The sequence below is a fragment of the Rattus norvegicus genome, chromosome 5 (genome assembly GCF_021556685.1).
Source record: "Rattus norvegicus strain SHRSP/BbbUtx chromosome 5, alternate assembly SHRSP_T2T, whole genome shotgun sequence".
Classification (NCBI taxonomy): Eukaryota; Metazoa; Chordata; class Mammalia; order Rodentia; family Muridae; genus Rattus; species Rattus norvegicus.
The window spans coordinates 146467806-146483343 of record NC_141538.1 but is presented as its reverse complement, the minus strand read 5'-3'; the positions used below and the strand labels follow the sequence as shown (position 1 = coordinate 146483343).

The 15538-nt window shown below is 46.1% G+C and overlaps 1 protein-coding gene across 3 annotated transcripts in view; it reads right to left on the bottom strand.

Moving 5' to 3' along the window:
- Csmd2 (CUB and Sushi multiple domains 2) overlaps positions 1-15538 on the bottom strand; it is a 569250-nt gene that overhangs the window by 435777 nt on the left and 117935 nt on the right. For all 3 annotated transcript variants that reach the window (XM_087548710.1, XM_087548711.1, NM_001446899.1), the window contains 1 exon segment: positions 4328-4440. In XM_087548710.1, coding sequence (XP_087404836.1) covers positions 4328-4440 — 113 coding nt within the window.

Here is a 15538-nt window from a genome sequence, read left to right as displayed (position 1 = left end):
GTGTGCAAACCTCTCGGCTCCCTTTCTAATGGACATTAGGAAGCACGGAGGAGGGCTTCCTTTTATGAACAGGCTAACCTCATTAGACAGATTACAGAATCACATCTGTAGACGATCCCCTGTGTACGTGTGCGTGGGAAGTGATGTCGGCACTGGAATGACACAGGGGAGCTGGACCTGGACAGAGCAGGGCGGGAACGGAGCCGGAAGGGGGAACAGGGAGGAGAGAAGGAGGGTTCCTGGGGGTCATGTTCAGATCGGGGCTGGAAAGGCAAGGTCTACATGAAGCAAATTAAAATGCAGGGCGTTAAATAAAATTTTAATTTTAGATGGTCAGATAAGACATTTTTGGTCTAGGAGTGGGGAGTCTGGCTCAGTAGGAGAATACTTGTTTTGTAAACATAAAGACCTGAGATCACTCCCTAGAATCCTAGTCAGAAACAAAAAGCCAGGTGTGGTGCCACATGTTTTCAACTCCGAGGATGTGAAGGCAGAAATGGTGGATTGGTGGTTCCATGGGGCTCTCCGGCCAGCCAGAGGTTGGAGAGCATGAGAAGCCCTGATGGTGGAGCCCCCCCAACCCCCTCACCAGCTGGACAGGGTGTTCCTCTAAAATCTGGGAATCCTGGCAGGATCATGAAAGGACCTGGGTTGGTGATCTCCTGGGCAGTAAGAGACACCGTCTCATAAAACAGGTTGGATGGCTCCTGAAGGAACAGCTCACAAGGTTGTCTTCTACTTCCACATGCAAATGCACCCACACATGTGCACACCCCCACACACATGAGAACACACAAGTTCAAGTCTACCCCACCGAGACCCTGGAACGTGCCAGCATTAAAAACCGTTTCAGTGCGCAGCATCAACTATTTTTTCTGCACTCTGCACTGCACTCTGGAGCAACTTTGATGACTGTGTGGGATGTCTCAGGTCATCCAGGAGGGACACTGAATCCATGGCAGTCCTCCTGTGTCCTTCTGTCTCTCTGTCTTAGCTCCGAGCCTCTTAGCAGGGAAACAGACTTTAGCCTCTCCTTTACTCAAAAGAGTTTTTGCAGGACTCAAAGTGTAAGACTTTTGCGACAGAAGAGTGTCATTAAAACCCTTGGCCACCAAGACCCCGTAAGCTGCTCCCGCGCCCATCCCCACCCCGTCTCGGCTTAGCTGGTTACATCTGAAAGATGGAGATAGCAAGGCCTGGCTGCGGGTTGTTGTGGGAGATTAGCGGAGAAAATGTATGTAAAGTGCCTGGCATACGGTCCGTGCTTAATACACACGGATCCCCTTCCCTCTGGTGCACACTCTGCCCATGCTCCTGTCCCCGGGGATTACACTTGGAGCACCCTTCTCCTCCGAGAGCTTGGGGAGCAGTGCCATTTGATCTCTGCCTTGAAGTGTTGGCTGACACTTCACCTACCTTCACCTTCCTCTCAAATCTCAGCAGCAGTTCAGTTCCTTATCTTCACTTTCCACACCCTGGGGGGAGGGAACTTCAAGGGGGGGGAGTTGCAGGAGGATCAGACTGGCTTTGATAGCTGGCAGGCAGCTTGGATGCCAGCCAAGAGGAGCCACTGAGAACAGCGCCCTGATGCCATTTGGAAATGGAGCGGGTGCTAAAAGGCTGGAGAGCGTGAGAGAGGCCTGATGGGGGCTCTCCCTGCCTGGAAGGGATGCTCGTCTAGAATCTGGGAATCATGGCATGATTGTGGAAGGACCTGGGACCTCCCTGATGAACATGTGTGGGACGCTCTCTTGATAGAGTAGTGTGCCAAGGGTCAGTGGCACAGGTGTTTCCCTAAAGTCTTTTGCGAGTCTGGGCTTGGATAGACATTCAGAAGAAGTGATGAACAGGGACAGCAAGGGAATATAGGGTCGAGTTAGGACCCCTGTGTCCATTACTCTCAGGATCTACACACTACAGCCTTAGTGTCACCAACTCAAGACCTAAATGCAATCTCTCCAAAGCCACGTTACTGTGGAGGGAGCAATAACCAGGACCTTAAGACAATAGGCTGGTGGGGATGCAGGGAAAGATAAGCCCTTGTACACTGCTTGCCTTCAATGCCCTCAGGCAAACCCTGTGAAGCTCAGTATGTAAGGTCCATAACTAAAAATACAGCTACCACATGACCCAGCTATGGCATTCATGATGAGTCTTTGCCCAAAGGATGCCAAGTCAGCCTACTGCAGAGACATTTGCACATCTGTGTTAATCCAGCACTGTTCACAACATCCTAGCGACCAGCCTAGGGACCCAAGAACACATGCACGGGCAAAGAAAGGTGGCATCTATCCGCAATAGAGTTTATTGGGTCATAAAGACTAATGAAGTTGATGGCATAGGACGGTTTGACTGGAAAGGTGGCTTAGTAAGTACATGCCATGCAAGCCTGGGGTCCTGACTGAACCCCAGACCAACATCAGCACCCCTAATAAATAGCCAGGCATGGGGAACATGCTTCTAATTCCAAAGTTGGAGAGGCCAAGGCAGATTGCTCTCTGAGGCTTTCCAGCTGGCCAGCCTATATTCTATTTTGCAAGCCGCATGTGCCAGTAGACTCAAAAAAGAGGGTGCACAGCTGAGGAAGAACTCCCAAGGCTGGCCTTTGACCTCCACATGCATGCACACACATGCATGTGCACCAAATACTTGTACGTACCCATGCATACATGCCATGCACATATACATGGGTGGGATTAGAGATTAGAATGTTAAAATATCCCAGACTCAGAGGATGAATATTCCATGTATAGAATCTAGATTTTACACACTCACACACACACACACTCACACACACACACACACACACACACACACACACGTGAGCTATAATGGAAGTAAGGCACAGGCATGCTTTGAGAGGAAAGAGGCAAGCAGTAAAAGGGAGGATACTGGAAGATGACTTCGGCCAAGTGCATGATACATGAGTATGAAATTGTTATGAGATATATTCCTTTGTATGTGGAACATATACTAATAAAGGAACTAAAAAGAGGCTTTCAAAGAGGCTTCTCTCAGGAAGGAGCCTGAAGTACAGAGGCCGTTTGGGTGCAGAGCCCAGTGAAAACCCAGCCAAGATGGCCAAGTTCTCAGACATGGTACTGGTAGCAGTTGACCATGTTTTTAGACACACGTCTCAGGAGCCCACAGTTGAAAGACAGGAGTATTTGTCAAGAGCACTCGGGTAATGTGATGGTTAGGGACTTAGTTTAGGTGGGACAATCGGACCAGGAGCCCTCAGTTACGGTGTCTGGAGTCAGGGCATGAGCTCTCAGTTAAGGTGGATAGAGTTAGGGCAGTTAAGGTATAAGTTGGTAGCCATTGCAGGAATATGTAGTCCTAAGATCTTTTACAACGTCCTCAATGGGTCCAGTTACTGCATCAACTGCCCCCCCCAATCCCTGCTCCAGCTGGGTGAGACCTCACCCACTCTGCTGGGGTTACTCCTGGCACCCCAGACACAGGTATGATCAATTTCATGTTGCTACAGCTTCACTCGGGAGCTCATCCCTTCCCCTCTGAGTGTTTAAAGGCGAGGCAAGCTTCGGAATAATTGGCACGCTTTATTGAGGTGTTATGTCATCAGTGTTATTAATTATCATTAACAGTCTTAAAATATGCCTATTAATGATGGAGACACAAAATAGCAGTGCAGGTCTTAGCCAAGAGCAGCCTAATTACCTATTAATGAGATGTAAATTTCCCAAGGAAATGACAGAGATGTACAAGAACCACCTTCTAAACTAACATAATAAAGTTAATAATAATAATAGTGTGTAATCTGAAGATATTAGTGTTAATTTGGATTCTGACACTGTCTTCAAACAGACCAAGAGAAGTGGAAATCATTTGTACAGATCAATCCAAGAAGCCCTAATCCACACCGTTAAAAGAAAAATGGACCCTTTTTCCCTACTAACATGATCCAGACTCTTTGACACTGCTACGTTGAGCTCTCTAGTACTCACTTCCTTACTCACCATTTATATCCCTCGTATTTTCGATCTGAGCTACCTCACAGAACTAACTCCGATATAGAACAAAGTTTAAAACCTAAAAAGCACACCAAAACCAACTAAACATGTCAGGGAGGACATCCCGAGGCCCTCTTGATAAACTAGACCAGTTGGGCTCTGCAATCCGCAAGCCTCAGGAAGGGAGGGAGAGGCTGCTGTAGTAACTGAGTATCTGGTGATTAACCAGTCCTCATTAGGCAGGCACAGGCTAAGATCTGCAGAGCTGGTGTCCTGGGCAGACAGGATCTAGAGCTGCCTCAGGCTATGACAGCACCCCAGGCCTCCTGCAGTTGACGGTAGGAGGCACCTACCTTCATAGCTGGCACGGAAGCCCTGGGCACTGACTGCATAGTCGCTGATGAGGCTCAGGGACAAGGTGCTGGCAGCACTGACTATGGTGGCCGGGAGCTGAAAGCCGGTGAGCCTGAAAGACAAAGAGGTTTGAATGAGAAGAATGACATCATTGGGAAACCGCATGTCTGTTAAGGATTCATTCAGTACCTTCTAGGTGCGCAGGGCAGGTCTAAACACAAGCAGTGTCAGAATTTGAATATGGCCAGTGTGTTGAAGCCTTGGTTTTCAGGGTGGTGTTATGGGGGGTGGAAGAAACTTTAGGAGGTGTACAGGCTGGTCTTACGTTAACTGGACACACAATTTAGTGTCATCGGAAAGGAGGGAACCTCAGTTGAGGAAACGCCTCCGTCAGATCCAACTGTAAGGTATTTTCTTAACTAGTGATTGATGGGGGAGGGAACGGCCCATTGTGTGTGGTTCTATCCATGGGCCGATAGTTCTGTGTTCTATAAGAAAGCAGACAGAGCAAGAGCAAACTAGTGAACAACACCCCTCACTGGCGTCTGCATCAGCTCCTGCCTCCGGCTTCTTCCCCTGTTTGAGTTCCTGCTCTGACTTCCTTTGGTGATGAGCAGCAATGTGGTGGTGTAAGCCAAGTACACCCTTTCCTCCCCAACTTGCTTTTGGGTCATGGTGCTTCATAGCAGCAACAGAAACCCTAAAGAAGACAGAGGTAGGGTTGGGGATTTGGCTCAGTGGTAGAGTGCTTGCCTAGCAAGCGCAAGGCCCTGGGTTCGGTCCCCAGCTCCGGAAGAAAAAAAAAAAGACAGAGGTAGAAGTAAATTAGACCACTGGCTGTGCTTTTGAAGGGGATGTTAGGACTCTCTTCCTGCCCCCATCCGCCCTATGGCCTCACACATGTTAGGCAAACACTCTACCATTGATCCATAACTCCAGTGCTCTCTTTTTCCCTGTCTCTGTCTCTCTGTCTTTCTCTCTGTCTCTCTCTTTCTCTCTGTTTCTCTCTGTGTGTCTTTCTTTCTCTCTGTCTCTGTGTCTCTGTCTCTCTTTCTCTCTGTATGTCTGTCTTTCTCTGTCTCTCTTTCTCTCTGTATGTCTCTGTCTTTCTCTGTCTCTCTGCTGTCTCTGTCTCTGTCTGTCTCTGTCTGTCTGTCTGTCTCTCTTTCTCTCTCTCTCTCTCCGTCTCTGTCTGTCTGTCTGTCTGTCTGTCTGTCTCTCTCTCTCTCTCCGTCTCTGTCTGTCTGTCTGTCTGTCTCTTTTTCTCTCTCTCTCTCTCCGTCTCTGTCTCTGTCTGTCTGTCTGTCTGTCTGTCTGTCTCTCTCTCTCTCTCTCCCCGTCTCTGTCTCTGTCTCTCTCTGATTCCTGCCTGTCCTAAGACAAACAGCCTTGTTCTAGCCATAATATGCAGCCCACCGCCAGCCCCAAACCAACTGGAACAACTGGCGATGGACTCAAATGTCCAAAACTGTGAGCCAAAAATGCAAACAGCAAGGAACGCTGCTCCCTTTGAGTGTTTCAGACATGCCGTCACAGGAACAGGAAGCCGACTAACAGTGAGAGAAACAGGAAAGAAGCCCAAACTGGAAGCACCGGAGAAAACTTCAAGGGCAAAACGAGCCCCAGCAGAAGGATCTTCTGACAGAAGAAAAAAATGGAGGGGCAACTCCTCACAGCCATGGCCTGGCCCCTGAATGACAGGCTGCTGGGGTTTTTTGCTGCCTATTTTGGTTTCATCTCCTAGTTTCTCCCTTTCTGGCTGAGGCCCTTTGAAGGCCTGAGTGGAATCCATGATGGATTTGCAGCTGACAGCTTCCCTCACACAAGACTGTTCACATACTGAGAAAAATACACCTGACTCCTAGGAGCAGGGTGTGGATGTCGCTTATGATTGTTTATTCTTAAAAGGAACATCTGCCATTTTATAGAAATAAGTGCTTATTAATATAAGAAGAAAGCAGAAAAGATAAAGGGCCGAATACTGTCTAGCAATCATCATTCTTGACAGTTGACATACAAAGAGGTGAGACCATAATTCCATGAACTGGCGACACTTGAATGGGCTCGTGCTGGGCTGGCTCTTAATGGGAAAGAATGCTCTTTTGAATCTACATGGGCAAAAATACTAAAGTAAAAACAAAGGTATCCTTGAGCCTCAGATGGTATGTCCTTAGCATTGAGACATTTTAAAAGTCTTCTAAGGCTTAAAATATTACAGTGGACGCACGCTGTGATTTTTGCCTTACAATTCCTGGCACTCGGGAGCAGAGACAGAAGCACCGCACATTCAGAGCCATCCTGGGGCTACATATATGAGTGAGTGTGTATGTATATGTGTGTATATGCATATGCTATCTATTTATCTATGAGTACTGGGCATCAGGGGATATATTCAGGACACATTTTCCACCACTGGGCATGTGTGTGACAGCTCCCACCAGAGCCCTAACTGTCCCCAGGCTGGTGTGAAGTTGTTCAATCTCTTGTTCATCTTTACCCTTCATTCCTCTTTCTGAGACTCACCCTGCCTCCTCATCCCCACCAAGGCCCTGGGAGAGAATGCAATGTTTACCTTTATCCGAGTTCTTAAGGTAGCCTGGGCTATCTGCAGAGACTCAGCATTACTCAATACCTCCCATTGGTTATGTCCCATCTTGACACATAAGGTGTCCCATGGAGAGCTTTGGGCTCCCATATGTCTGTAAACACCAACTGTGAAAAGTCCCATGCTGGATGAAACCCTTAACCTTCCCACCACCCTAATCTTGTAAGACCAATGCTAACTCTAAATAAACTAATATCATGGGAAGAAAAGGGGATTGTGGGTGAGAAAATACATTTTAATAGATCGCTTCAAGCATAAACACATCCAACAAAGCATTCCTGCCTTACTCCATATTGACATTCCCAACACACGTACATACACAAATGCATGCATGCACATACAAATGTATACATGCACACACACATGCACACATATGCATACCTCACTTCATATTCACATTCCTAATACACATATATGTACACATATTTATACTTCACTTCATATTCACATTCCTACCATGCATATACCCACAAATGAACACACACATGTACACACAAATGCACACACGCCCACACATACACACATGTACACATGGGCATACACATGCTACTCACACACATATGCACACACATGTACATACATGCATACACAGCTATGTATGGATGCACACATACACACATACATACACATACACATACACAGAGTCTTTTTTGACACCTATATTGCGAACCCATCATGAGGGCTTATATCAGAAGCCCATTGTGAGGATGAAGGGACTAGCTTAGAGAACTTTTGTTTCTTCTTGTCCTTCATTTTTCCAGGGAGTCATCCACAGCATGGGGTTCTGATTTGTACACAGCTTCCTGTCAGCTGCAGAGATGGGTGAATGACCTATCGCGGTTCACCATCTCTCGCTTTCATGACTGCCTCAAGGTGTGGAGAGGAGGGTGGAGCTGACATCACCCTAGCATGGCCACCTTGAGTCCTTCATTTGGTATGAGCCATAGACTCATTTTTGGACCTTAAATCAATGAAGTGTGAGCTCTGGAGTGCCAGGAGTCCTTTATCTTAGCTGATATCACCACACAAGGATAAACAGAGCTGAACAGGGGGACAGGAGATAAAGGCCTGACCATGGTGCTGGGAGACCTGTGCTCCAGCCACTGGAGACATCGATCCTCAGTGCCCACTGACAAGTCAATGTCTCTTCCCTTCTCTTCTTTCTTTTTGTTTGGTCTCAAGCTAGTCTTACTTAGGCTTCTGTCTCTTGAAACCAATTAAATGCAGATACCCCAGAGGCCTTAAATATCTACTGGTTGGACTACAGTGAAATTGAAAGTGTGTGTGTGTGTGTGTGTGTGCGTGTGTGTGTGTGCGTGTGTGTGTGTGCGTGTGTGTGTGTGCGCGCGCGTGTGTGTGTGTGTGTGTGTGTGTATGTGTGAAAAGTAATGGTAAATGGATAAAGAGAACACATAAACAGGGAGATCACACAAACCACACGTGGCTCAAAGGAGTGCTTGCAAATCAGAAGGCAAGGATAAGGACACAGACGCACACACCCTGAAGGATGATCAAAGTACGAAAAACCAGGGCTGGGGAGACAGCTACAGGGGTAAAGCGCTGGCCTAGAATGCACAAGCATACTGAGTTCTATCTTCAAATCACTCTGGAAAAGGGAGAAGGGCTGGGCACGGCTGGCATGAGCTTATAATCCCAGCAGTGGGAAACAGAGGCAGGTGCATCCCTGGAGCTCACTGCCAAGGCAGCCTAGTCTACTTGGTGAACCCTGGGCCAGCAAGAGACCTCGTTTCAAAAAAGATGTAGGGGTGGAAGAGCTCTGGAGACAGGTCAGTGGGTAAATGCTTGCTGCCCATGTTTGAGGGTCTGAATGCAGATCCCCAGTACCGTGTGAAAGCTGGCACAGCTAGATTTGTCTATAATTCTAGTGTTAGGAGGCAGAGGCAAGAGGATCTAGGGGGTTTGTTGGCCATCCAGTCCAGCCAACCAGTGAGCTCCAGGTTCGGTGAGACCTTATCTGTCCAATAAGGTCCAGGGGCTGGAGAGGTGGCTGAGTAAGAACATTGGATGCTCTTGGAGAGAACTCAGGTTCAATTCCCAACATACACAACCAAGTGTCTGTAACTCCAATTTCAGAGCATTTGACACTCTCTTCTGTGCCAGGTGTACATGCAGAAAAAACATCCTCACATGAAATATAATAGTATTTTTTTAATGTAAAAAGGAATCATGGAGTTGGGGATTTGGTTCAGTGGTAGAGCGCTTGCCTAGCAAGTGCAAGACCCTGGGTTCGGTCCCCAGCTCCGGAACAAAAATAAAAAAGGAATCATGGCTAGTGATAGAAGAAGACACATGGTATCAACCACTGGCCTCCACATGCATTCACATGGGCATGCACATTCACATGTGCCCACATGTACAGCCAGTGCACACATACCTCACAAGCACATAAGGAATTAAAAAGTGAATGAATAAATAGTGGTCAGCACCCGAGAAATGACAACCCAAATTCGCTTGAACACATGAATGTGTTCGCACATACACATGGAACTCTACTCTCAAATATTGCACTCACAGAGACCCCCCCCCCACATATACATTTTTAAAACGGCAAAAAAATATGAAAATCAAACTTCACAATTCATTTTTATAGAATTGGCAAGGGTTGAGGAAATCCAGTCTTGCAGTTATAAAAGAACCTTGACTGCAGAAGACACTCTCTCCACAAACTAAGAGGAAACAATCGATCTGTTCCCTAAAAACCATACATTTCCATACCTTTGCCAATTCAATTAACCTCACAATGATTATGCAAACTGAACTGGTGACCTTAAAACTGACTACAAAGGGGAGGGCTGGAGAGACAGCTCAGTGGTGAAAAGTTCTATTGCCCTTCCTGAAGATCCTAGCATCCACTTTAGAAGACTCACAACTGCTTGGAATTTTAGCTCCAAAGCCTTCAACACTCTCTTCTGACCTCTGTAGTCTCTCTCATATACATGGCACACAAATACACACATACATTTAAATAAGAATAAAATAAGCCTTTTATTTCAAAGGGAAATCTCTTAAACGTAATATCCAGTACTAGATTCACCAGAGAATTCTAATTGTATCAAGACAAATGAACCCCAATTCTCCTAGACAATCTCTTCCTAACAATCTAAAGGGGAAAACCCTTTCATACTCCTACGATAATCCATTGTTACCATGCCAACAAAGATAGGATAAATAACAAAAACTAAAGACCAACAACATCCCATATGCACATCAGCCCCCAAATCCTAGGCAAACTCCACAGCACATAACCGAGGCGGGGTCACTCTAAGAAGGCAAGGCTGTTTCAGTATTTGAAAACAAATCAGTAGCACGACCATATTGACAGGCTACAAGCAAAAATTTGCATCAACTGATGCAGAAAAAGCATTTGAATAAATTCAACATCCATATTTATGACATGTTTATAATATATATGTGCATGTATATGTATATATACACACTCATACATATTTATACATGCACCACATACATACATAGCTATGTATACACACATACTTTCAGAAGCTACAAATAGAAACTTTTTTCAACTTTGTACAAAAACATTTGTGACACACCCAGTTAGTGTCATTTAATAGTGAAAGACTGAATGTTTTTCCCTAAGAGTCAAAGCAAAGACAGAGCAACCAAAGTAGACAATCGGCAAAATAAAGGAAGATTCATTTACCACAAAGGATATACAAATGGCAAACAAGTATAAAAAAATGACGAATATCCTAGCTTATTTATGAAAATGCAAAATTAAGACCCAGGGTGACAGAACCCACTAAGCTGTTCTCCTAAACCAGTATAATCCCTGAGTGTACTCTACATGGCTTTCTTATACCCACAGATAAGTGTAGCTCTCACACCTTGTCAAAGAAAATTCGTTCCATAGCAGATGGTAACTGTTACAGGGATCTGCAACTGGGGTAAATGCAGATAGCAAATGGCTGTCAGGTGCTATGGGATACACCACCCCCCAAACCTGGGACTTAGAGCAACTCTCCAAAGAATGGGCAGTCAGACTGTAGGATATCTGCTGTGAAACAGTGTCTTCTACACTGGACTGGAGAGCCGCACCCATGGAATCTCAGAGATATGACTGCCTAAAAAGGACCTGCATAAGACAACATTGTGTCAATGTGGAAGAGAGAAATTTCACAAGGTCTCGCTTCTAGATGAAGAGCTGGAGGCAATTGACAGATGCTAAGAGAATCCATTTTCCTCCAGGGATGAACCTTCCGAAAGGTTATCCAGTCCCATGTGGTCAGCTCTAAACACATGGGCATATGAGCAACACTAAGTGGACTCAGGTTATACATATGTGTGTATAAATACATACATATGCATATGCACATACACATACATATAATTGAAGAAGAGGCTGGTTATTTTGAAAGGGAGAGGGGGAACACATGAAGGCTTAGAGGAGGGAGAGGACACAGGTGGAAATGATGTAAATACAGTATTCACATATAAAATTCTCAAAATAAAAATTAAAAAGACAATGAGATGTGGGTGCTATGTATTCACACAGCTAAGATGAGGCCATGGTTTACTGGTGAAGGCATGGAAGGACGGAAGGACTGATGGAAGTCTAAAAACACATAGTCCGAGAAGATTTCAGCAGTTTCTTAAAAAGAAAACACTCCCAAACACTAATTATGCAATGCAGCAGCAATGGTACCACTGGACATTTCCCTTGGAGACATGAGCATATATCTACACAAAAACCTGTGTGTGCCATGTCCACGAAGGAGCTTTGTTCATAATGGGTCAATCTGGGAACAGCCCTAACGCCCTACAGTAATGGAGACCTGGTTAAGCAGATTGCAGCCTGACCCCACAAATACTCACTGACAACAGAAGGGAATGAGAATCTGAGACCCGGATCACAGTGGGCACATCTCCCACTGTGTCAGGCTAAGTGGAATAGAAAGTGGCCCTCAGAAGACTATAAAAGGTGAGACTCCATTTTTTAGCATTCATTTGTAGGAGGGGAACTGTAACAGGCTCTGATCCCCAGGTCCTACGCTTACAGCTCTTGCCTACCATCCCCCCAATGATCTCAATTCATGCTGTCTGTGTCTCATGTACCCAAGCTGGTCTCAAACTCTCTATTGAGCCAAATCTGGCCTTAAACTCATGGTCTGCCTGCTTCTACCTTCCACGTGCCAAGAGTACAGAAATAAAATGTGAGTGTGGACTTGGTATAGCCTTTGTTTTAAATGGCCAAACAGTGGGGTGGAAGAATGCATTGAGTGGGTTAGAGTTGGGGGGAAGGGAGTAGAGTGACCCTGAAAGGGGTGGGCAGTTTTTGTGTGATGGGTTAGTGCAGTGGCTTGGTAGCATGTGGGGGTTACAGAATCTATTGTCACAAAAAAAAAATGACATAGAAGTGTTACTGGTAGATTCTGTCTGGACCAGCCTTCCCAGGTTCTTGGCATGTTGCTAAAAGAACTGACGAAGTACAGAGAGCAAAGTCAGAAGAGGGTTCACTCAGAAGTGGAGGTACAGAGCAAACAGGCTACAAGAGAGTGGCAGGCTTTGAGTGAGGATTACAAGGGCGTGGGTACGGTTTGAGAATTTTGTGAGTCTAGGAGGAGAAGGGTTTGTTGCTAGGAGTGAGATATAGGTGGTTTCCTGTTTTGATTGGCAAACTTGGATTATTTAAGTCTCTGCTCACTGTGTATTGATTTTCCTGGATACATCTGTTTAATCACATGCTTGCTATAAGATGATAAACACATCCCAAAAATTCACTCAGAGAACAGTTTCCCTTACTATTCATGTACCCCCAAACTAGTCTAGGATGGATCGGACCACTCCCCTTACTTTCAAGCTATGTTTGGCCACAAAAGGGCAGTAGCTAGAGGCTGACGAAGAGCTACATAATGCAATGACCTGATTGTGTGGTGAGTGGGGCTCAATGCAGATGGCGCCCCAGGCTGCTAAGTCTTGGAAATGAGTGAGTGTGCAGTTTAAGCCAACAGGAGCCCGAGCCACTAAGCTATCCCTACACTTGCCTGTTGCAGAAGTATACACACCTTTTGCAGGAACATAAGCATCCTAGCTTTCACTGCACCCCAGTCATGTAAGATGTAAGCAAAGGAGAAGGCTCAGTGAAAGGTAATCAGGACCTCTCTGTGCGACTTTCGAAAGTTCCTAAGAGTCCATCATTGTGTTAGCGTCTTTTCCTGTTGCCTATGTAAAACACCTTGACAAGAAAAACTTAAGGGAGAAGGATTTATCCTGGCTCACAGTTCAAAACCAGAGCTCCTCATGACAGAGAGTCAAGAGCTTGAAGCAACTTGTCACATCACACCCATAATCAGGTTCAGGAGCAATAGATGAATGCTCGGCCCACTCTCTCCTCTTTTAGTCAGTCCAAGACCTCAGCCTAAGGAATGGTGCCACCCACAGTGGACAGGTCTTCCCACCTCAGTCAATCCAGTATAGATAATCCCCACATGTGTGCCCAGAGGCTCATTGCCCAGTGGATTACAGGTTGTGTCCAGTTGATAGTTAATACTAACCAGCACAGTAATTATTTCAAAATTAAAAGCTAAAAAAAAAATGGAAATGGTTCATGGTGTATTTCTATGTAATTGAGACTTCCATTGGGCTCTAACCTCAAATTAGCATCCCTGGATTAGACCTTAAACTTGCAGTTGAATTTTGTCAGGTACATGCTGCTCCTCTCTCCCCTTCAGCACCATCTGGGTTCTTACTGACCTAAGCACAGCCAAAGCCATCGATCACCAGTCACTTAGACATTAGTTGCTTGTGGATTTTCCTGCCTCACCCTCAATGGTGTCATCTGCCAGTGACAGATTTCTGCTGGATTCTCACCTCCAATGAGGCTCGGGCACTAAGGGGCCCTGATCTCCCAACCCCACCCCTATGACCCTTGTTACCCATTCAGTCAGCCTGGTTCACAGCAGCCACCACTGACCCCTTTGTCCATGTCTATCAGAATACTGCTGCTGGGTCCATTTCTCAAACTCAGCCTGGGTAGAGTCTTCTCCTTCAGTGACAAACAGTGGGACTCTTCTTAATGACACACAGCATCACAATTATCACGAACTGATCTGAAATGTCCTCCACCCTCCAGGGGCACATGAACCTGGGTCCCTAACTGATACATTCCTTTGGGAGGTTATTGAACATTTTAGGACACAAAGCCCAGAGGGGAATCACAGGCTGCTAGGACAAAGCCTTGCAGGTTTCAGCCTGGCCCTTCTTGCTGTTTCCTGATCTACCAAGAATGTGAGGAGTTCAGCCATGCTCTCTTGCTGCCACAGACCCTGCACACCTTTGTCACCATGATGGACTGCACCCTTTAAAACCATGAACTCCTCCCTCCCCCGAGTTTCTTCTGTTTAGTGGTGCTTGTCTATCACAATGATAAAAGTAATGAAGACCATGGGGAAGGAACTTCCGGATCACCAGGGCTCATTTCGTGCAGATGTCTTTGACATCGCTCTACTGGGTAGAAACTCTGGATCTTGGTCCCCAAGTTAGCTCCACGATGCTTCTGGGCTGTCACTTACAGATGCCTAGACCCTAGCTCCTTGGTACTATACTGACGCAAGCTGAGAATAGCTAATGTATGCTGTCAACAAACAATTACAGTTTTATCACTTGCGATATATGGAACCACAGCTTCCTAGGCATTTCCTCTAATAGGGCATTTACCAGCTCTCTGCCGCTTCCTCGGTCGGTAGATAATTCTAGCAGGAAACACTCAAAGGCAATATCACTGGAGCTGGGGAGAGTTAAATCTTAGCTATTTGGATATATAAAGCATCCTTTTTCCTTCCTCCTCTACTGGCCCACTCCCTCTGAGGCCAACTGTGAACTTGCTGCTGACTCTGAGGCCAGAGGAGCCATCGTGTGGCCTATTGGAAAGAGCAGGTCAGACTTGAGGTCTTTCTAGACTTTTATCCAAAGATAAAGACATGAGGGTCCTTCAGTAGCAGAAGCCACAGCTAGCAGAGGCACGTGTTAAAATGGGGGTAGGGAAGCCTAGCTCTGTTGTTGCTGGGATCAGCCATATAGACTCTAAATATACATTGTTCCACAGATGAACATGGCCAGACTTGTGAAGGAAGTCTCTGCTTCTGTTTATGGTGCATATTCTCTCTCTCTCTCTCTCTCTCTCTCTCTCTCTCTCTCTCTCTCTCTCTCTCTCTCTCTGTGTGTGTGTGTGTGTGTGTGTGTGTGCGTCTGTCTCTCTGTCTCACTGTCTGTCTCTGTCTCTGTCTCTGTGTGTGTCTGTCTGTCTCTGTGTGTGTCTGTCTGTCTCTGTGTCTTTCTGTCTGTGTCTGTATCTGTGTCTCTCTCATGTGTGTGTCTATCTGTCTGTCTACCTGTCTGTCTGCCTGTATACCTATCTGTGTCTCTGTGTGTGTCTCTCTGTCTCTGTGTGTGTGTGTCTGTCTCACTCTGTCTGTCTCACTTTGTCTGTATGTGTGTCTGTCTCTCTCTGTCTCTGTCTTTCTGTCTGTGTCTCTGTCTGTCTCTGTCTCTCTGTCTCTCTCTCTGTGTCTCTCTTTCTCTCTCTCGTGTGTGTGTGTGTGTGTGTGTGTGTGTGTGTGTGTGTGTG